At 40.3% G+C, this 22164-nt stretch overlaps 1 protein-coding gene across 1 annotated transcript in view; it reads right to left on the reverse strand.

Annotated features, from left to right (window-relative positions):
• Nucleotides 1–21936, reverse strand: part of LOC126159804 (uncharacterized) — a 104997-nt gene extending 83061 nt beyond the window's left edge. The window contains exons 1-2 of the mRNA XM_049916598.1: nucleotides 21926–21936; nucleotides 16768–17020 (exon numbers count right to left, since the gene is read on the reverse strand). Of these exons, the coding sequence (XP_049772555.1) occupies nucleotides 16768–17020; nucleotides 21926–21936 (264 nt within the window). The remainder of the gene's footprint in view (nucleotides 1–16767; nucleotides 17021–21925) is intronic.
• Between the last annotated feature and the right edge of the window lie 228 nt (nucleotides 21937–22164).

Consider the following 22164-nt stretch of genomic DNA (forward strand, 5'->3'; position numbering starts at 1 on the left):
ATAATATGACGAAGAGTTCAGTGCTGACTGGGATTCGAATCCCACACATATCGTTGTTGACTACATTCAAAGAAACGACAACTATCGAATTTTTCTCCGCCAGCAGCTCGGAATAACTTCCTTCAACTTACAGTGATCTCTCAAATAGTTCTGTTGTCTCACTGAGAGTCAAAATCGTCATATTTCGTTAGTGTTGACAGCGAATGAAAATGCATTAAAAATCAAAATTATTATCCCCCAGCAGGTAGGTGTTCTCATGCTAGAGCTTGATAATACATAATGAAAACTTTGATGCCGGGCCAGGATTCGAACCCATTCACGCCCAATATGTGGAGATGTTGAGGAATCTGCAGTTTTGAACAAACAACAAATAGTAGTCGAGCTGTATTGTCACGAAGGGATCAAATTCCGCGTTAACGGCGGTCTGAGTTGCATTTCAAGTTCAGAACAAATTTCATCGACATACAGAAGCTCAAATAAAAGATGGAATAAGTGTCCTGTGACCCTACATAGCGTTTGTTTCGTCACTGGAAATAAATAACTAGTATAAGAAAGGTTACTGGTGATAGAGTTCCCACGTATAGACACTCCTGACTGTATTGTGGTTCAATCTAACATGTACTTGGTAGAGAAGAAATATCATGTTTGATGTGAATTTCAGACCGCAATGTCATTATCACTTCTTCACTTGGTGTAGCCAGAAGAGAACCGAATCTGTTTCTCACTATTAAAAATCAGCGGCAGATGTCAGAATCGAACACAGATCATCAGCATAGCAACCGAGCAGCAATCCAACAGTCTACCAAACCCGCCAGAGTACAACACCTTCATAACACTGTTGCGACACACCAGATGAGAATTCTGACACACAGGCTCCCTGTAGTGGTTTGCAGCATGTTCAGTATGTTTATTTACTTGGTTGACCGAATCGTCATGAACTAGCTGCCTCGGCTACTCAGTGCATACATTCGACTCTATTTTGTAATCACCGAAATAAAATCACGTAACTGCCACCTACATAGAACTGCCAACACTGTAGGATGAAAGAGTTTAAATATAAAGAGTTCCTTTCCATTTGAGCTACTCTATTGCACTATCATTTTGTTGAAAACGTCGTGCAGTGCAAAAGAAAAGCTGAAACTGTCTGTCTGTCAGAAGTCTAGATCCAGCCATACGCATTACCTCACAGCATTGTGGAATTCGGAAGTTTCGGAGGAACTGTCATTGACTTCCGGAGGTGCTGCCGATGCGTGTTCGGTAGTAGCGTAATGGTAAGCGTCGCGCACCGTAGATAAATCGTCACGGGTTCAATTACATTCGGTGCTACATTTTTAGACTCGCAATTCTGCCGTCTGCTTAAGTTATCAATCTAATGGAACTTCAAACATAATTCCCTTCACCTCTCAACCCAAAATAGACGCATGTGGAAAAAGCGATAACTTCTGCCTCATTTTGTGATTTTCAAGTTTTATAGATGGCAGGCAGCAGATGCATCTCGAAGCTTTTGTATTATGTATGGGGAGAGCGCATCGTGCCAAAATAGAAAAGTATTTTCTACATTAGCTGTCGTCTGGTAGTGGGATGTATTCTTCTTCAAACCTTGTTTGACAGCTTTAACTCTGAACACGTTTTCTACATGGATGTTGAAACGTCTCTGTTGGATTCCTTTCATGTTAATTTCTTAAATATGTTGTCATTTACGGCGTAAATTCCTCTTCTAAATTTACTGTGCTGTTTCTGACTATTTGGGAGGGGACTGAGCAGTAAAACGTGTTACTTTTACACATAAACAAGAACGATCTGTCACACTACTACACTTTAAAACACAGTTTATATGTAATTCATGTCTCACAGTCTCATACGGAACCTACATCCGCTCTCTTTTATAAACTGTATATGGTAGGATACTGTCATCCTCCTTCCCTTCTGTGTGAAAGAATGAATGAGCAAATGTATTTCTAGTTGCATGCTTGATGGTAGCAGACAAGCCTGCCTGCTAGAGAACGGTAGGACCAACGTCGGAACAGGTAGCTACGCTTTCTAGAAGCAAAGAGGTTTCTATTCTTAGTATGGTCCTGTCCGTCCCTTGTCATGTTGGTATAGGAAGCTGCCTCTCTGGTCACTTCCGGTTGTATTTGTGAGCCACCCTCAGGAAGGGACCAGGTCAGTCTGTCCGTGGCGAGCGTCTGAAGTGGTAAGATCTCTGGCTTAGCGCGTGTCTGCTATGTCCGTAGGACAATGGATTTCTTAAGTTCAGCCTAACTGAAAATTTAATCACCTTTATTTCAGGTTTAGATCTAAAATATATATTGTTATCTTAAATTGCAACGCAGTGTATTTCGAGTGTGAAGTTCAGAATATCTTCCAGTAGTTGCTTTGCCACTAATTTGTGAGTAAAGTGGAACCACGTGTTGATCAGTAACTCTAATTAAGATCATCAATCTTAAATGCGAATGTGCGTGAGATTATAACGTCTCGTCTTGACAATATTTTTCAATATAGCAACTTTTCTTTATGTTCAACCCACGTGGGGTGTACTTTGTGAGACCAGTACCACGTGCTTATACAATTGTTTGACCCATCAGGTTAATAGTAAGATGATGTAGTCTTCCAATACAACACTGCATTCATAAAATAACAAACGAAGAACGTTCAAACATATGCAAGAGGAAATTAACCACAACCAACCGATTCAATTTTCCCCCAAAGAAGTTACGTTCGTAGCGCAATCCTGTCTGTCATGTAATTACCACACACTGGTGTACTAAATTCATACTAACTCTCTGTGAAATCTTCCCGAAAAGAATAGCTGAGGGTTACTTTGATGACTAAACCACATGCTTCACGTGGTCAACTTGGTTTACACAAAGAGTGTAACTCCACAATAATGTTGGGAATTAAAATAAATTTGATCGAAAAGCAATTTACAGAAGAAAAACCTCAAACTGATTACTATCGTCTTACTATTAACCTGATGGGTCAAACAACTGTTTAAGAACGTGGTACTGGTCTCACAAAGTACACCCCACGTGGGTTGAACATAAAGAAAAGTTGCTATATTGAAAAATATTGTCAAGACGAGACGTTATAATCTCACGCACATTCGCATTTAAGATTGATGATCTTAGTTAGAGTTACGGATCAACACGAGGTCCCACTTTACTCACAAATTAGTGACAAAGCAACTACTGGAAGATAATATGAACTTCACACTCGAAATACACTGCATTGCAATTTAAGATAACATTATATATTTTAGATCTAAACCTGAAATAAAAGTGATTTAATTTTCAGTTAGGCTGAACTTAAGAAATCCATTGTCCTACGGACATAGCAGACACGCGCTTAGCCAGAGATCTTACCACTTCAGACGCTCGCCACGGACAGACTGACCTGGTCCCTTCCTGAGGGTGGCTCACAAATACAACCGGAAGTGACCAGAGAGGCAGCTTCCTATACCAACATGACAAGGGACGGACAGGACCATACTAAGAATAGAAACCTCTTTGCTTCTAGAAAGCGTAGCTACCTGTTCCGACGTTGGTCCTACTGTTCCCTAGCAGACAGGCTTGTCTGCTACCATCAAGCATAGGACTAGAAATACATTTGCTCATTCATTCTTTCACACAGAAGGGAAGGGGGATGACAGTATCCTGTCACATACAGTATATAAAAGAAAGCGGATGTAGGTTCCGTATGAGACTGTGTGACATGAATTACATATAAACTGTGTTTTAAAGTGTAGTAGTGTGACAGATCGATCTTGTTTATGTGTAAAATTAACACAATTCACTGCTCGGTCTCCTCCCAGATAGTGGGAAACAGCACAGTAAATTTAGAAGAGGAATTTATGCCGTAAATGACAACATTTTTAAGAAATTAACATGAAAGGAATCCTACACTGACCTTTCAATGTAATCAATAAACTGCATGTGCATTGTGAGACTGTTATAGATAACATCTGAGAATTCGCATATATCGTTGATGATTAATTTGATCTCATGTATAGTATTGTTTTAACAACATTAAAAGAAACCTTACGAAAATGGTGCACTGTATTATAAGTAATGAAATAAAACCACCCACGATAACCTTACGACGAAAGTCTGTTTTAATATAACTGAGTATCTGTACACAAGCGTGTCTCTATCGCACGAATTAGTAAAATACAACTCACTTAGATTTCGATTGGGTCTGCATTTAATTGGTATGCTGTGTCATACTCAACAGGTAAGCAAATGTGGCATTTCATAAATAAAGTTATGTATTCCTAGAAAACCAAAATTTGCTTGTCAGCAGCGGTAAGAGGCGTCCCCTCTTGTGCAGCATTCTAAGTTTTTCACCATTCCACTATGAGCAGAAAGTATTTTCTTTCGATTTCCTTATCGATGTTTGATCTGACTGCTTGTAGCTCTTTCACAGAAGGGATAAAAACGTTACTGTCTGCGAGACTGGAACCGCGAAAAATAACACATGCTTTTTCACAGCTCAACACGACACCACACAGCTGGTGAAGAAGCCTGTGTTGTGCCTTCCTCTTGCGACGCCAATAGGAACTAGAACTCGTAAATCGCTAGTTAAAGGACGAGATTAGTTGCGATTTCCACGTGCACCGGCTTTCCTGGGCTGAAAACCGTAAATTTACAATCTTTTGTTACACCACAAGCGATAATAAGTCAGTTTATTCAATGGAAAAGACAGGAAATATCAAGTGAACTTTGAGGCTTAATTCCGTGCACACCAGGAAGTAACTCGTTGATCACAGAGTTGCCAAACATACCTTGCCCTGTTGCCAAATCTCGGATACAGTACCAGCAGGAAGAAGACGAACCGATGTGATCCTACAGCGGTCTGGGAAGTGATCATAGCTGACGTCTCAAAGACGCAGCTGCTACGGCCTGGAATACGTAATGCGTCTGATTCGCATTTCTGTAACTAGGTTTAGCGACTGGAGCGTAGTTACTCATAATACTCAGAACTGAATGCAAACTAAGCATCATATATCAGTAACTCTCATAGTTGTTTTTATATTTCTTTCGTAACTGTATTGAAAACTAAGAATCTCATTCACAGATGTTTTCGTGCCTCGCCGATAGTCGAGCACACCAAACAAATAAAAATAAACAAGAATGTGTGTGTATGTGTGTGTGTGTGTGTGTGTGTGTGTGTGTGTGAGAGAGAGAGAGAGAGAGAGAGAGAGAGAGAGAGAGAGAGAGAAGAGAGGGAGGGAGAGAGAGAGAGAGAGAGATTGAGAGGGAAAAGTAAAAAAGAATGAGAGAGAGGGAAAAAAAATGTTGTAAAGGAATTGAATACCGCTATGTAAAGAAATCTTTCATTAAAATGACGCGTTCCACCTCATTACGAAATGTCGTATTCATGATTTATGGAACAAGTATTAATCTAACCTAATCTAATCATATCATATTGCTGTCTAGTCGTCAACAGTCATGAATTGCCGAAATTTTCGCCAGTGTCTGTAACCAAATCTAAACTTGAAACTAAAAGATTACAGTTTTTGTAATAAACTGGAACTCCTATCAAGACCCTTTCATCCCTGTTAACTAACCACGAAAGATGTCTGACATGCCTCCATTCAGAAGTAATAATGTGTGTATGCATTTATAGGTGAATCATGTGATGTGAAGTTCTGTGACGGAGATACAAACCCAACGCGTAATCGGATTGTTAACTAAGTAAAATCAAATGTTACGTATCGGTTTTTCTTACCAGCTGCTAGGTGTTTGAATCTAAAATAAGGATACAATTTTTTGTGCTGAGCCACAATCGAACCACACTCCTATCGTTCTTCTTTATCGTCCACGAATATAGCTTAAGTATCAATTTCTTACTCACCAACAGTAAGAAATTGTTGGCAATACATGAACTGACATTGAAAATGCACGTTAATTTTCACTAGCAGGCCGGTGTGCACGTGATAGGACTTGAAATTATGAATATTTTTTACTGGATCAGGAATCGGACCCACATACTTACCTTTGGAGTAGACCTAGAGTAGATTGCAGTCTTGGAAAAAGGAACGGAATGATTAAACTATACTGTTCCGAGAGATTCAGAGTCTCGAAAGAGGAGATACGAATTCGAATCATAGTCCAGCACCAAATTTATCAACGTCTCTAGTTCAACCAAGTACAAGTGAAATAAGAGCCCTGTTCCTTTAAATGGCTATCGGTTCATCAAATAAAATAAAATTTTCTAACGTAAGTAATTCTATTTACCATGACCTCCACCTATGTCGTTTTCCAAAGTAAAGCGACTCTGTCCAGTTGGGAATGAAGGAACATGATGTTTAATGCGGATTCTGGATTATAACGTCTTTCTCTTGAGGTTATCAGAGGTAAAGTAAATCTGTTTTTACCTCTTAAAAGTAAATGCCTGATCCCACACAATGCACTTGTGATAGTTCGTTCCACCAGACCATTGTGGCCACATTTCCCAACCCCAACAGTGTGCTGTAACGGATGATGTGCTTAGCTTACAAAATTTGTCACGGTGGAAAAAATGCGAGTCTATGAAATGGTTAAGTAGTAGCAAACTTCTGACGCTGAGATTATGCTATTCCCACGTCATCAGGATGTATAGACTCTTCTAGGCAATATAGCCTCGATGTGAAGCCATTTTGAAATTTTCACTAAATAAGGGAATTTCTTCGTTCGAGAAAATCCACTGTGAAGTGTGAAGTTACTGGATAATTCGATTAATACTATCATTATTACTATCATTTTCTCCATTCCGCTGCTGGAACACATGTGCTCAAGATCATTAAGGCATTTTGGTCATTATAGGAGTAGTTGCCCAAGAACAGGTTCTTTCCCTGCCTACGAAATCCTTTTCGTGTTAATATCAAACATCAGCAATTACTCGTAGATGACATCAAAACTAAAAATGATCAAATGGCTCTGAGCACTATGGGACTTAACTTCTAAGGTCATCAATCCCCTAGAACTTCAAACTACCTAAACCTAGCTAACCTAAGGACATCACACACATCCATGCCCGAGGCAGGATTCAAACCTGCCACCGTAGCGGTCGAGCGGTTCCAACTGAAGGGCCTAGAACCGCTTTTTATATATTTTTTTTTTATTTTTGCAGAGCTGCAAACGTGGGTGAGGTCCACCTACTCTTCAGCACGGTCAAAACGGTAGGGCTCGTCTGGGATATTTGTGCCTTTCGCGGGCAAATGCTCTACTATCTGAGCCACCTTTTTTTTGTTAACTAATTATGATTTTTGTTTTTGCCACTGCGTTTTATTTTTTTTTAACTTGCGAGCGTGGCAGGCAGGTGGCGGCAAGGAGGGCAGGAGTCACTTAGTCCGAGGTCTGGCCATGGTGCCGCCCCCATACTTGTCACCACTCACATTGACTCTAAAGGAACATCGATTTTTTTTCCCCCTTGGGAAAAGCATCAGTTGGGGATTGAAGCCAGACCATTCGATTGATACATAAACGGGTGAAGGTTTTAGAGCTCGAACAGCTATCCAATACCTGTTCTATTGAATGCAATATGGAGCATATTACCGTACTTGCGACGGTGATCCGCTTAGTGTCTAATTTTAATACATTTCGTTTCCATCTGTAACAGAAATTCGCTGTAATCGTCGCCCGTCAGCCGATTTAAGGCATGACTTGTATAGTGGCCCAACAGCCACATGACGGCATTATTTTTAGTTGGCGGAAAATATTTGACGTCCGGTCTGTGCAGTAAGTTCGTATCTATGGTACTTTCAGATGTCCTAGTTATAAGAGCGACTTTTTGACGAACCCATTGCCAATTGCGCATGCGGTGACTGCAAGTGTATCTGTGGAGAACACTATCCACTCGGTGACAATCTGGACAATGGGCTGTGTCGCTTAGCCCAATCGAACCGCTCGGCCAATCCGGCCGGCATTAAAACTAAAGTAATTGATGAAGACGTTAACACCAGTGGTATAGCACTGCTAAATATTCAAAATGATTATCAACCTGAGTTCATCCACAAACTGAGGTGTATTTATAATGTTGAAGCTAGACTGTGAATCTTTGTCTTCCTTGAGTGGGCATCGGAATGCGTTTACAAACACGTATACGAAGGTAATCCCAAAAGTAAAGTCTCCTAAGGGACACGCAAGTGCCAACGCAGGCACAAACGAGAGACCGTTGATTTTAATGCCCAGCGGAAGCCATGGTAGCAGTTGCACGGTGGCAAAGTGATAAAGAGCAAGACTGCAAATACGAAGGTCACAGGCTCAATCCCCCTTCAGGCCCACGACTTTTATGTGCCATTTTACAATTATTTCCCCTCGGGCAGTGTTTGTTGATGTGAAAAATGCCGAGTTGCACTGTGGTCCGAAAGCGACATTAAACTGTATGTTCCCCTATTAACTGGCTAGGTAAGTCAACTCAATGGTCGGAGGAAAGCAACGGCATACCACCTCCAACAAGACCGTGCCTATTAAAGCACTGTGATGTTCAAACCACTCTTCCGACTGATGACTGCTTTACTTTCTATGGGTTCCAAAGTTAATGATATTCGGGTTATTAACATATTTGTGCTTTCATGCTGTAGCTTTGATACCAGTTAACGTAAGTAACCGGCCTAGCACTATCACCGTTCGAATTGTCAAGGTGGTAGACGACGATGCTGTTGACCCCAGTTACAATCTTCGTTATGGCTATGTTTCAGTTGAGTACCTTTATGTGACTTTCTGCGTATTTCAAGATATACTTTTATACACTTAGTACGCATCCAAATTGATATCTGATAGAGCTCTATTTAGCAACATGAATCAGATATGTTTTCCATGCAATATAACGAACAACACGTCAGTGCAGCGACATTTCGTTTGTGTGTTGCTCATGGTGCAAAAAATATATGTGTTTTGCTTGCTTCTGTGATAGGTTGCACTCCACTGAATGCGAGGAAGCTCACGAATAGACTGTCAATAACTGGAATTACGCAATAATACACTTGAAAGTGGTATTTTTGCATTAAGTATGCCAATGAAAATAACTGTAAACAGGTTATATGCCTACTTGCTTATTATTCGCGCTTCTCGATGCTTTCCTCAAAAAATAAAACTAAAAATAAAAAGGGAGAGAGAGACAAAGAGAACCAAACTGTTATTACTAATGTGACAGAAAGCGAAATACGTTGTAGATTCAACTGAATTATAACTACAGCACCGAGAGGAAAGGAGCGATAAAAATTTTGTCGACGTGTGCTTTTGGTTATTAGATATCATGTTACGTACGCTCGCGTTTTACCTCAAGACTAGGGTCGTAGACGAGAGTGATGTACTCAGACTGTAGTCAACAGTGTAGCAGTCTAGAATGTTGCCAGATCGAGCATATTGCTGGACACAGATTTCTGAGGGGAGCACGACTGTATTGTCTAGCTTACGTGAAAGACTCGGCGGTCAGTTTTTTTGTCTAAGATTATATCTACAACACATATTGCACGCCTAGGAACCATAATCATTAAAAAAATTTAATTTATGAGAGCAACGTTAACAATAGCGTTCGAAGTATTCATTGTATTGTATACGTGTGTGTCAACGGCTTCCAATGCCCACTCAAGGAAGACAAGGATACACAGTCTAGCTTCAGTATTATAAATACACCTCAGTTTGTGGGTGAACTCAGACTTAGGTTGATAATCATTTAGAATATTTAGCAGTGCTGTACCCACTGGTGTTAAACTCGTTTTCAACCAATTATTCCCACAGCTACAGGAACACTACTTGTGATACCTCTTAGACAAAATACTTATGCAGTGCTATCAGACGAAAAGATCAACCAGACAAAAACTGTGGGAAGTTTGTTTTACAACCTTCGTACCTGGATAAAGAGCTTTTCCTATTTGATATATCTGTGAACGTTGCCGCATAAGACGATTTAAGAAGAAACTAAATTCCTTCAGATACGCCAGTTTTTAAATAAATCGTATTAACGGCACTATATCGTGGTTTGTGAATCGTTTACCTGCTGTACTCTGCCCCATTTCGCTGGCTGGAAGGCAAAAAGCTTGCAAATTTCTCAGAAGGAAAAGGGGGACGAAATGACTCCCACTGGAAGGTATTGTTGTTTTATTTAAATGATTACAAAATCAGGTAAAACGAACAGTGAGGTTGTCAGTATAAGCACATTACTGTTGTCAGTATGATATTGCACCGCCCAAGCCCTGTAATGATAAAGGGCCCGTTTAGGTCAGGCTTATTGTATACAGACGTGGATGAGAGAGAACCACAAAATTCTACAATCCGTATCCATACACACAGAAATTACTATTACAGTGTACTTATGGAGCCCAATGAGTGAATTGCGTACTTTCCGGTGAGGAAGAGCGCTGGCAAACAGTCTTCGCTACCTTAGGTTACTTAAACTGGTGTCACTCTGAGCTAGAGTGTATGGTCAGCGACTAAGTGTAAGGACAATGAGTCGGCTGCGGGTTTTGCAACTGTGAAATACTTTCCTACATTATAGAAGCGAACATTAAATTTTAATTAAAATTGCGAAAATTTTGAACTTGGATAGCGTAGAATGAAAACTTTTCTGTTTATTGCAAAGGAAAACAATTGATTTTCTTAAACATTCTCTGTCATACACAACTTGAAACAGGTCACGTCGACCAAATCATATGGAAGAACTGACAGCGACATATATCGGAAGGCAGTAAGATCCCTTGGCATTTGGTTTGGCAGTATTCGACAGCCATTTCTAGGCATTTCATGAAGAAATGCAGCGCGTTTTTGTTATCAAGTAACGTCTTCATCAATTACTTTAGTTTTATTGTAATCTATGAGTAATTACTGATCTTTGATGTTAACATGAAAAGGATTCCGTAGACAGAGAAAGAACCTGTTTTTGGGCAACTACTTCTATAATGACCAAAAGGCCTTAAATGATCTTCCAGCACATGTGTCCCAGCAGCGGAATGAAGAAAATGAAATAAATAATGAAAGTATTAATCAAATTATCCGGTAACTTCACACTTCACAGTGGATTTTCTCGAACTAAGACATTGCCTTATTTAGTGAAAATTTCAAAATGGCTTCACATCGAGGCTATATTGCCTAGAAGAGTCTATACATCCTGATGACGTGAGAATAGCATAATCTTAGCGTCAGAAGTTTGCTTCTACTTAACCATTTCATAGACTCGCATTTTTCCACCGTGACTAATTTTGTACCTCTGATAACCTCAAGAGAAAGAGGTTATAATCCAGAATCCGCATTAAACATCACGGTCCTTCGTTTCCAACTGGACAGAGCCGCTTCACTTTGGCAAATGACATTGGTGGAGACCATGGTAAACAGAAATACTGTCGCCAGTAAACTTACTTATATTAAAAAATTTTATTTTACTTTATGAACCTATAGTCATTTAAAGGAGCAGGGATCTTATTTTACTTGTACTTGATTGAACTAGAGACGTTGAAAAATTTGGTGCTGGACTATGATTCGATTTAGTATCTCCTCTTTCGAGGATTTGAATCTCTCGGAACAGTATAGTTCCTTTTCCCAGGACTGCAATCTACTCTAGGTCCCGTCCAAAGGTAAGTATGTGGGTCCGATTCCTGATCCAGTACAAAAATATTCATAATTTCAAGTCCTATCACGTGCACACCGCCCTGCTAGTGAAAATTAAGGTGCATTTTTAATGTCTGTTCATGTATTGCCAAGCAATTGATACTTAAGCTATATTCGTGGACGATAAAGAAGGACGATGGGAGTGTGGTTCGATTGTCGCTCAGCACAAAAATTTGAATCCTTATTTTAGATTCAAACACCTAGCAGCTGGTAAGACTAAACCGATACGTAACACTTGATTTTACTTAGTTAACAATCCGATTACGTATTGGGTTTCTATCTCCGTCACAGAACTTCACATCACATGATTCATCTTTAAATGCATACACACACATTGTTACTTCTGATTGGGGGCATATCAGACATCTTTCGCGGTTAGTTAACATGGATGAAAGGGTCTTGATAGGACTCCCAGTTTAATACAAAAACTGTCGTCTTTTATTTTCAAGTTTAGATTTGCTTACAGATACTGGCGAAAATTTCGGCAGTTCATGACAGTAGACGACTAGACAGCAATATGATAAGATTAGATTAGGTTAGATTAATACTTGTTCCATAAATCATGAATACGACATTTCGTAATGATGTGGAACGTGTCATTTTAATGAAAGATTTCTTTACATAGCGGTATTCAGTTTCTTTACAACATTTTTTTACCCTCTCTCTCATTCTTTTATACTTTTCTCTCACTCTCTCTCTCTCTTTCTCTCTCTCTCTCTCTCTCTCTCTCTCTCTCTCACACACACACACACACACACACACACACACACATTCTTGTTTATTTTTATTTGTTTGGTGTGCTCGACTATCGGCGAGGCACGAAAACGTCAGTGAATGAGTTTCTTAGTATTGAGTACAGTTACGAAAGAAATATAAAAACAACTATGAGAGTTACTGATTCATGATGCTTAGTTTGCAGTCAGTTCTGAGTATTATTAGTAACTACGCTCCAGTCGCTAAACCTAGTTACAGAAACGCGAATCAGACGCATTACGTATTCCAGACCGTAGCAGCTGCGTCTTTGAGACGTCAGCTATGGCCACTTCCCAGACTGCTGTAGGATCACATAGGTTTGTCTTCTTCCTGCTGGTACTGTAACTGAGATTTGGCAACAGGGCAAGGTATGTTTGGCAACTCTGTGATCGACGAGTTACTTCCTACTGTGCACGGAATTAAGCCTCAAAGTTCGCTTGATATTTCCTGTCTTTTCTATTGATTAAGCCGACTTATTATCGCTTGAAGCGTAACAAAAGATTGTAAATTTACGATTTTCAGCCCAGGAAAGCCGGTGCACGTGGAAATCGCAACTATTCTCGTCCTTTTAGCGATTTACGAATTCTAGCCCCCATTGGCGTCGCAAGAGGAAAGCACAACACAGGCCTCTTCGCTAGCTGTGTGGTGACGTGTGGAGCTGGGAGAAAGCATCTGTTATTTTTCGCGGTTCCAGTCTCGCAGACAGTAACGTTTTTATCCCTTCTGTGAAAGAGCTGCAAGCAGTCAGATCAAACATCGATAAGGAAATCGCAAGACAATACTTTCAGCTCATAGTGGAATGGTAAAAAACTTACAATGCTGCACGACAGAGGACGTCTCTTACCGCTGCTGACAAGCAAATTTTGGGTTTCTAGGAATACATAACTTTATTTATGAAATTCCACATTTGCGTACCTGTTGAGTATGACACAGCATACCAATTAAATGCAGACCCAATCGAATTCTAAGTGAGTAGTATTTTACTAATTCGTGCCGATAGAGGCAAGCTTGTGTACAGATACTCAGTTATATTAAAACAGACTTTCGTCGTAAGGTTATCGTGGGTAGTTTTATTTCATCACTTATAATATAGTGCACAATTTTCGTGAGGTTTCTTTTAATATTGTTAAAACAATACTAAACATGAGAGACAAATTAATCATCAACGATATATGCGAATTCTCTGATGATATCTATAACAGTCTGACATTGCACATGCTGTTTATTGATTACATCCATTACTTGTTCAGAGTAAAAGCTGTCAAACAAGGTTTGAAGAAGAATAAATGCCACTACCAGACGACAGCTAATGTAGAAAATACTTTTCTATTTTGGCACGATGCGCTCTCCCCATACATAATACAAAAGCTTCTAGATGCCTCTGCTGCCTGGCCAACTATAAAACCTGAAAATCACAAAATGTGGCAGAAGTTATCCCTTTTTCCACATGCGTCTATTTTGGTTTGAGAAGTGAAGGGAATTATGTTTAAAGTTCCATTAGATTGATAACTTAAGCAGACGGCAGAATTGCGATTCTAAAAATGTAGCACCGAATGTAATTGAACCCGTGACGATTTATCTACGGTGCGCGACGCTTACCATTACGCTACTACCGAACACGCATCGGCAGCACCTCCGGAAGTCAATGACAGTTCCTCCGAAACTTCCGAATTCCATAGTGCTGTGAGATAATGCGTATGGCTGGATCTAGACTTCTGACAGACAGACAGTTCCAGCTTTTCTTTTGCACTGCACGACGGTTTCAACAAAAAGATAGTGCAATAGAGAAGCTCAAATGGAAAGGAACTCTTCATATTTAAACTCTTGCATCCTACAGTGTTGGCAGTTCTATGTAGGTGGCAGTTACGTGATTTTATTTCGGTGATTACAAAATAGAGTCGAATGTATGCACCGGGTAGCCGAGGCAGGTAGTTCATGGCGATTCGGTCAACCAAATAAATGAATATACTGAACATGGTACAAACCACTACAGGGAACCTATGTGTCAGAATTCTCATCGGGTGTGCCGCAACAGTGTTATGATAGAGGGAAGGTGTTGCACTGTAGAGGGTTTGGCGGACTGTTGGATTGCTCCGTATTTGATATGCTGATGATCTGTATTCTATTCTGACATCTGCCGATGATTTTTAATAGTGAGAAACAGATTCTGTTCTCTTCTGGCTACGCCAAGTGATGAAGTTATTTTGACATTGCGGTCTGAAATTCACATTAAACATGATATTTCTTCTCTATCAAGTAGATGTTAGGCTGAACCACAATACAGTCAGCAGTGGCTATATGTGGGAACTCTATCACCAGTAACCTTTCTTATACTAGTTATTTATATCTAGTGACGAAAAAAACGCTATGTAGGGTCACAGGACACTTATTCCATCTTTTATTTGAGCTTCTGTATGTCGATGAAATTTGTTCTGAACTTGAAATGCAACTCAGACCGCCGTTAACGCGGAATTTGATCCCTTCGTGACAATACAGCTCGACTACTATTTGTTGTTTGTTCAAAACTGCAGATTCCTCAACATCTCCACATATTGGGCGTGAATGGGTTCGAATCCCGGACCGGCACCAAAGTTTTCATTATGTATTATCAAGCTCTAGCATGAAAACACCTACATGCTGGTGGATAATAATTTTGATTTTTAATGCATTTTCGTTCGCTGTCGACACACGAAATATTACGATTTTGACTCCCAGTGAGACACAGAACTATTTGAGAGATCACTGTAAGTTGAAGGATGTGTTTCCGAGCTGGTGGCGGAGAAAAATTCGATAGCTGACGTTTCTTTGTGTGTAGTCAACAACGGTATGTGTGGGATTCGAATCCCAGTCAGCACTGAACTCTTCGTCATATTATTTCTAGTTCAAACATGCTCACATATCGCTGCTGGTGTAACAAACTCCATATTTAAGGTTCATTTTTCTAGACTATACAAGCGATAGGTGCCGGGTTGGAGTTCTGGGAACGAAAAAATTAATGTTTCGTCTCGTTACTTCAGTTAAAACATCTAGCTACTGCCGAGAAAATCGGATATGTCAAAGTTGATTGTGCTTAGATAACAATCTGTTTACGTTCTGGGTTCGAATCCCTGACCAACACAAAGCTTTACCTCACGGCATTTCAAGTAAGTTACTTGTGAATAAGCAATATTTAACATCTCTCGTAGTTCGTTAACAGGGACAATACATGCTGGGTAGGAATTCGCGTCCATTAAAATGTTTACCTTATGTAATTTAAAGTTGATATTTGCTAACTGATACTCTCTGTATGTCTAGTCAGGAATGACTGTTTATTTTTTTCGTCAGTCACGGAATCTTAGTCTTCATGACCTGGGTTTGAATCCATATGCAGAACGAGACGGTTCGTCGTGTCATTTTTAGTTCATACATATTCTCAACTAACTGCTCATAAATAACTTAAAGTTTCAATGTCATTTTGTGTTAAATAACATGTACGGTGTGTTACTTTGAAGAGGAAATCATGAATACGACGAACTTACCTATCTTATGTATAATGAGAGTGGTAACATTTTAGTTATGTCAATTATTGCAATAAATGTGAGCTTACAAGCTGTAAGGACAGTTTTATCTGTGATAAGTTGTTCCCTGATATTTCTAGTATCGTTGTATATCCTTACATCTTGAGTTATTGCGATACCGAGCAGTGTTTTCTAGTGGTGACTTGTTGGAACCATTTTCAATAGTCAAACGACTGTACCAAGGAGCGAGTAGAGGGCCTGTTAGACAGCTGCGTTATGTCGGTTGCATGCGAATCAGGCGAAATGCAGTTCAGGTCGTTCGCATACTTTTGAGCATGACTGTACGTCCTTTACTGCCAACTCAATGTGTTTGCAGTATATAGGCCGGTGGACTATTGCTATGCTGCTGAGTTATGTTTGATATTACGGAGAGATTAGGTTAGCAATATAGACGTGAAAAGTGATGTCCAACTTACTTGTAACTCTGAGCTATGATACAATTTTAATCGTGATACTAATGTTCAGAGGATCTAAACGTATGAAGAACGTATTCTTCGATTTCAGCATAAAATTTACTTCTGATCAGTATTATGTCAGGCAAATAACGAAAGGTCATCATACAAGTACTTTTGTACTCAGGACTCGTAAATTAGCACACCCTTTTATTGAAACGTTTGTAAACAGTCGTTCAAGTTAATACGTTAAAAAATTAGAATTCCGTACAAATTTGTTGAGAATCATGCAGATTTGAATTATCTGTGATACTATCTAAGGGCAAAATACCACTAAAATAAAAACTGTATCTTTGCGATGGGGTATAAACGAAATTAAAGGAGAACTAACAGGTCGTTGGACTCTACAAACAGTCAAAGTTGGAAGAATTCAGTCTTTCTATAAATGAGCGTAAGATACAGTGTGAAACAGAAATTAACCTTCTTGAGGAACTCCAGTATCATCCGGGACTCGAGGCCGTCCTGGAAAGTTGGGTCCTTATCGTCCAGCACGACATAGGGCGGGTAGTGGAAGGTGCCGAAGACGAACTCGCGGCCCTGCAGGTCGGACAATTTGTCTGGGAAGAGGTCTGCAGACGGCGGCAGCAGGCCGCGACCCCGCTCCCAGCTTCCGAGCACCACCTCGTCCCTCCACGTCAAACGACCCGTGAAGCGCACGGAAATCAGGTCGAACCTGCTGGGGACAAGACACACGTCAAATCAGGCTGATGAACGCTGATGATAAAAAACACTGGATGGCAGAGATTCATGCAGAGAATATGGTTCTCTAATGAAATTTTCTCAGGATGCAGATACTTATGAGACACAGAGATTATTATTAGCTGGTGCATGTATTATCGTCTTACGTCAACTATCACATTAGCAGAAGTTATGAAACTTCTGCTGCATGTTCTCGGTGACCTTACCAATTTTAGATAAATAAGCTAGTTTTCGACCTTACATCACTGTCGTCTCAGGAAAGAAATTAGCTAACCTAACAGTAAAGGAATCACACTTGTTTAATTGATGTCATGGAGGGAAGGCGTATAGGGGAAAAAATGGATGGAATCGATTGATTGATTTAATAACACAATAATTATACATTTATAGAAACACTGCAATAATAATTTGATCACAACGCTAAGTTGCACTCCTTACTTATGCGAGTACATTGGCTCCAAACATCATAGTAACAAGCAAAAGAGAATATGACACCGAATATTCACAGTGTGTCCAGAATCAGAGCAGAATGTAACCAACCATGCGACGTTCAACGAAACAAAAATAGTGGGAACACATAAGAAAATTTTTAATTAAACTTTCGCAATGTGTTCGCTTTGATATCATAGAACTGTAACCGGTGCAGCAAGCGTGGGCAGCATGGAGTCTTCACTTTGTGTACAATCAACCAATAAAAAAGCTGTGAGGAAATAATTACAGTTAAGTTAATAATTAGAAACGAAGCTTTCCTCTCCAGGAGCTCGGATGCCTTCGATGAGAACATCGCCGACACATTAACCTATGAACTGGAGCCTCATTCCACCAATAAATAGAAGGCACAGAAATCCGACAACAACTAACCTCAGGCAGTGTAGTATTAACAATGGATTTTACTGCGACTTCTGTACGCAGCTGAAGTTGTCGCAAGTGCAGCCACCCAGTACACAGATGCATTACTCGTAACATGGAAAACGAGCCAACTGTAGTTGAAGACATTTTCGCTATACAAGCTTCTTAAGATCATAAATAAACACTATGTATCGTGAATCCCCGTGAACAAAACATCTACATCTACATCAACATCCATACTTCGCAAGCCACCTGACGGTGTGTGGCGGAGGGTACTTTGAGTACTTCCATCGGTTCTCCCTTCTATTCCAGTTTCGTATTGTTCATGGAAAGAAAAATTGTCTGTATGCCTCTGTGTGGGCTCTAATCTCTCTGATTTTATCCTCAAGGTCTGTTCGTGAGATATACGTAGGAGGGAAGGTATGTTCTCGAAACTTCAACAAAAGCCCGTACCGAGCTACTGAGCGTCTCTCCTGCAGAGTCTTCCACTGGAGTTTATCTATCATCTCAACACTTGTGGCAAACAATATCTAGCAAGACAACTTTTCGTTTAGAACATACATCGATACAAAGGGCATAACAGTATACACAGACTTTACAGAAGTCATGGAATTCCTCCTAATATCGTGTTGCACCTCCTTTCCCCGGCGTTGTGCAACGACTCGAAGTGGTATGGAGGCCCCTTGCAGAAATACTGAGCCATCCTGCCTCTATGGCCGTCTATAATTGTTTCCATGTAAACACAGCCCACACCATTATGGAGCCACCATAAGCTTGTGCAGAGCGTTGTTGACAACTTGGGTCCATGTCTTCGTGGGGTCTGCGCCACACTAGGGCCATTGGGTCAGCTCTTACCAACACAAGGGGACCACACCGTCGTTCAGGTAAAAAAAAGTCGGTTTTCGGTTTTCATCATATTTCGATAGATTAAGGTTTTATTAAGTACTCTGAAAACGATTCTCTGAAAAAAAATTTTTCGAGCATTTAAAGAGCATTTTCCTACCACGTGTGTTTATCTGCCACTACCACTTCTCTGTCACCCACTTTTCTGCATATATTTTAGATATTTACATCCCCTACATTGCACGTTAGGGATTTTTTTTACTCCCGAGTGTGTTGGCTATCCCTGGAATGCAACGGTCGGTATTCTTTTGTTTCTGCTGTTTGTAAATAAAACGCTTTCAAACACGCGGTTAGTTTTGTTCAAGTGTGATTGCGAGTAGTTGTTGCAGAAAACTTGCAGGTATACTATGGATAGGAGAAAAAAAGAAAATCTGGAGGCAATGGAGAGAGATGTTTGGGCCAGATTCTTCCATAAGTCCTCTACTGATAAGCCATGTCATGGATTCTGTCCATCAGGAGAAAATTCGTGGTGCAAATACAATAGGGCTCAGGCAACTGGGGAATCTTATTCTCACCAGCATTCTCTTCCTGCTGCTGTTATTACAGCACTGAAACCGGTTTTCAGAGACTTGGCTAATCCTGACCTTCTAAGGAAATGTCTGCATGGGCAGACACAGAACCCAAAAGAATGTTTCAACAGCATAAGTTGGAACCGCGTTCCTAAAACTGTATTTGTGGGCAACATGCAATGAAACTAGGAGTTCCTGATGTGGTAATTACATTCCATTGTGGTAACATTGGGAAGTTTTGGGTACTGAAAAAGCTGGGAATTAATCCTGGTAAAAAAATGATCACTGGGCTGCAACTTTGCGATAAAATGAGGATAGCCGATGCAGACAGATCTGCATCTAATATGACCAAGAAAGCAAGACAAACATCCAAGATGGTGAAAAAGAAGCTGCAAGACCTGCTAGAGGCCAAAGAAGGGCCATCATATGCAGCAAGACAGTTTTAAATAACTGTAAGTAACAAATCTCAAATTTTTTTTTCTTTAAAGTCAATTTTTTGCAAACTAAAATTTTCAGTACATATGCCCTATTATATCAGAAACTGTCATAGATAAATGAATGAAATTTTCAGAGACTCTGCATAACATTAAAATCCACCTCTGGTACTACGTTCATTAATATTCCCCCATTAAGAAGTTCACAAAAAATATTTTCTGCAGAAAAAAGTAATATTTTTTTAATAAATTAAAAAAAAGTATTGCTTAAAAACTATAAAATGAATAAACTAGATTTTAGTACAATTGACTTTATTAACATCATGTAACATACAGTAAAAATATTAAGGTCCTGCATCAAATTGTTTTTTTTTTCAGAAATGGGTCAAATACTTGCCTAAATTAACATGGGTTAGATATGCAGGGTGTGGACTTAACCTGGCCTCATCTTACCAGGCCACGGGTCCCCCCCCCCTCCCCCTTAAGGGACCAAACTATTCAGATCATCGGTCCCTTGACTTACGCGCTACTTAAACTAACGTATGCTAAGAACAACATACACACACACACATGGTCGAGGAGGACTCGAACCTCCAGCGGGAGCAGCCGCGCAATCCGTGGCATGGCGACTCTCACCGTGCGGCCACTCCGCGAGGACGGGCTACAGTTCTCCATTCGCTTAGTGTCCAATCGACATGGTCACGAGCGCAGGACAGACGCTGCGGGCGATGTCGTGCTGTTAGCAAAGGAACCTGCGTCGGTCGTCTGCTGCCATAACCCACTAACGCCAGATTTCGCCACACTGCCATAAAGGGTATGTTCGTAGTACGTCCTACAGTGATTTCTTCTGTTATTTCACGCAGTACTGCTTGCCTGTGCCCACAGACAACTCTACGCGAACGCTGCTGTTGGTCGTTAACTGAAGGCTGTCGGCCACTGCATTGTCCAAGATGAGAGCTAATGACTGAAATTTGGTATTTTCGGCACACTCTTGAAGCTTTGGATCTTGGGATATTAATTCCCTAACGATTTCCGAAATGGAACGTCCCATATGTCTAGCTCCAGCTACCACTCCTCATTCAGTGTCTGTTAAATCTCGCCTTGAAGCTATAATTTCTTCGGAAACTTTTTCACATGAATCAGGTAAGTACAAAAGGCAGTTCCGCCAATGGTCTGCCCTCTTATACTTTATGTACACGACACCGTCATCATTTGTATATGCAGATATCGCTATTCCGCGACTTCTGTTGGCTCATTTTGTAACACACTTGAATTAATTTTTTTTGGCTCATTCGTAACTGGATCGAGACCATACAATGAATTATAGTAATGAATTTAAAAAAATTATACAAGCTCTCGGCGCTTGAGGATGGCATTGTCGTTAAAAATCCGTTCATGTATTTTTAACGGTGTTTCTTCTCTCTGTGTTTACTCTAAAATCGGACTTAGTTATCAAACAGCACCCGAAGACGACGGTGGATCGAAATGGACGACTTTTTGCGTAATGTAAGGTACCTTTTGCCATGCCAAGTCTCCCAGCAATCTTACAATGACTAAAGATACAAAATAAAACATACATAGGCTAGAAATAACTATATCCTGAAATAAAAACACAATTTAAAATTGTTACACTTACATTGCTACTTGAATTATGAAATTACAAGTGCCGTTTGGTTGCAACTAGTGAATAAAATAATGAAATATTCTAGTATTAATGGCTGTGCGCCATATTCATCCGATCTGGACAAGACCTAGGAAGCAAGAGGTGACTCTTTCTCTTTCGCCAATAACATGACGATCAAAAATCTTCAAATGTTTCCAGTGGCTGCAGACAATATATATACAGCCGTGGACTATATCTATGGTTTAAAGTACTTTTTTTATTTTATTACTTACAATTACCTTTTCCGCTAATAAAAGCTCAGCATGCAAATGTGCCTTTCAAACACTTAAAGCACTGTGGGAAGCCCTAGTGAATAGAATCAGTTATTCCACACTATGTCGACGCAGGAGATAGTTCTGAACTATCGCAATATCGTTTCTATAAGATTATAGTACCTGTTCCAGTTGAAGATTCCCTACCGCAATGAAATACACAGACATCATGACCACAAAATAATTCCGTGTATCGGACGTGGTCAGAAGTTAACAACACCAGCGGCTCGTTCATCAAACACGGATTACCATACCTCCATCTCTGCAAATTCACAGTAATTCCGCACATACAAGCTGCCATGCTAATCATCCGCTCTCCATTCGCGGGCCAGCCACCGAACCTTACTCCAGGCTCCACTCACTGACTCTAACTGGACCACGGTAGCCTCGTGCATGCGAACGGCCAAGTACCAACAAATCCTCCCTTAATTTGCGGGCAGACCGCCGAGCACAAAATCCTTGTCCATGGCTACGGTGACCTTCACTGC

Source organism: Schistocerca cancellata, chromosome 2, assembly GCF_023864275.1.
Source record: "Schistocerca cancellata isolate TAMUIC-IGC-003103 chromosome 2, iqSchCanc2.1, whole genome shotgun sequence".
In the NCBI taxonomy this organism is placed as follows: Eukaryota; Metazoa; Arthropoda; class Insecta; order Orthoptera; family Acrididae; genus Schistocerca; species Schistocerca cancellata.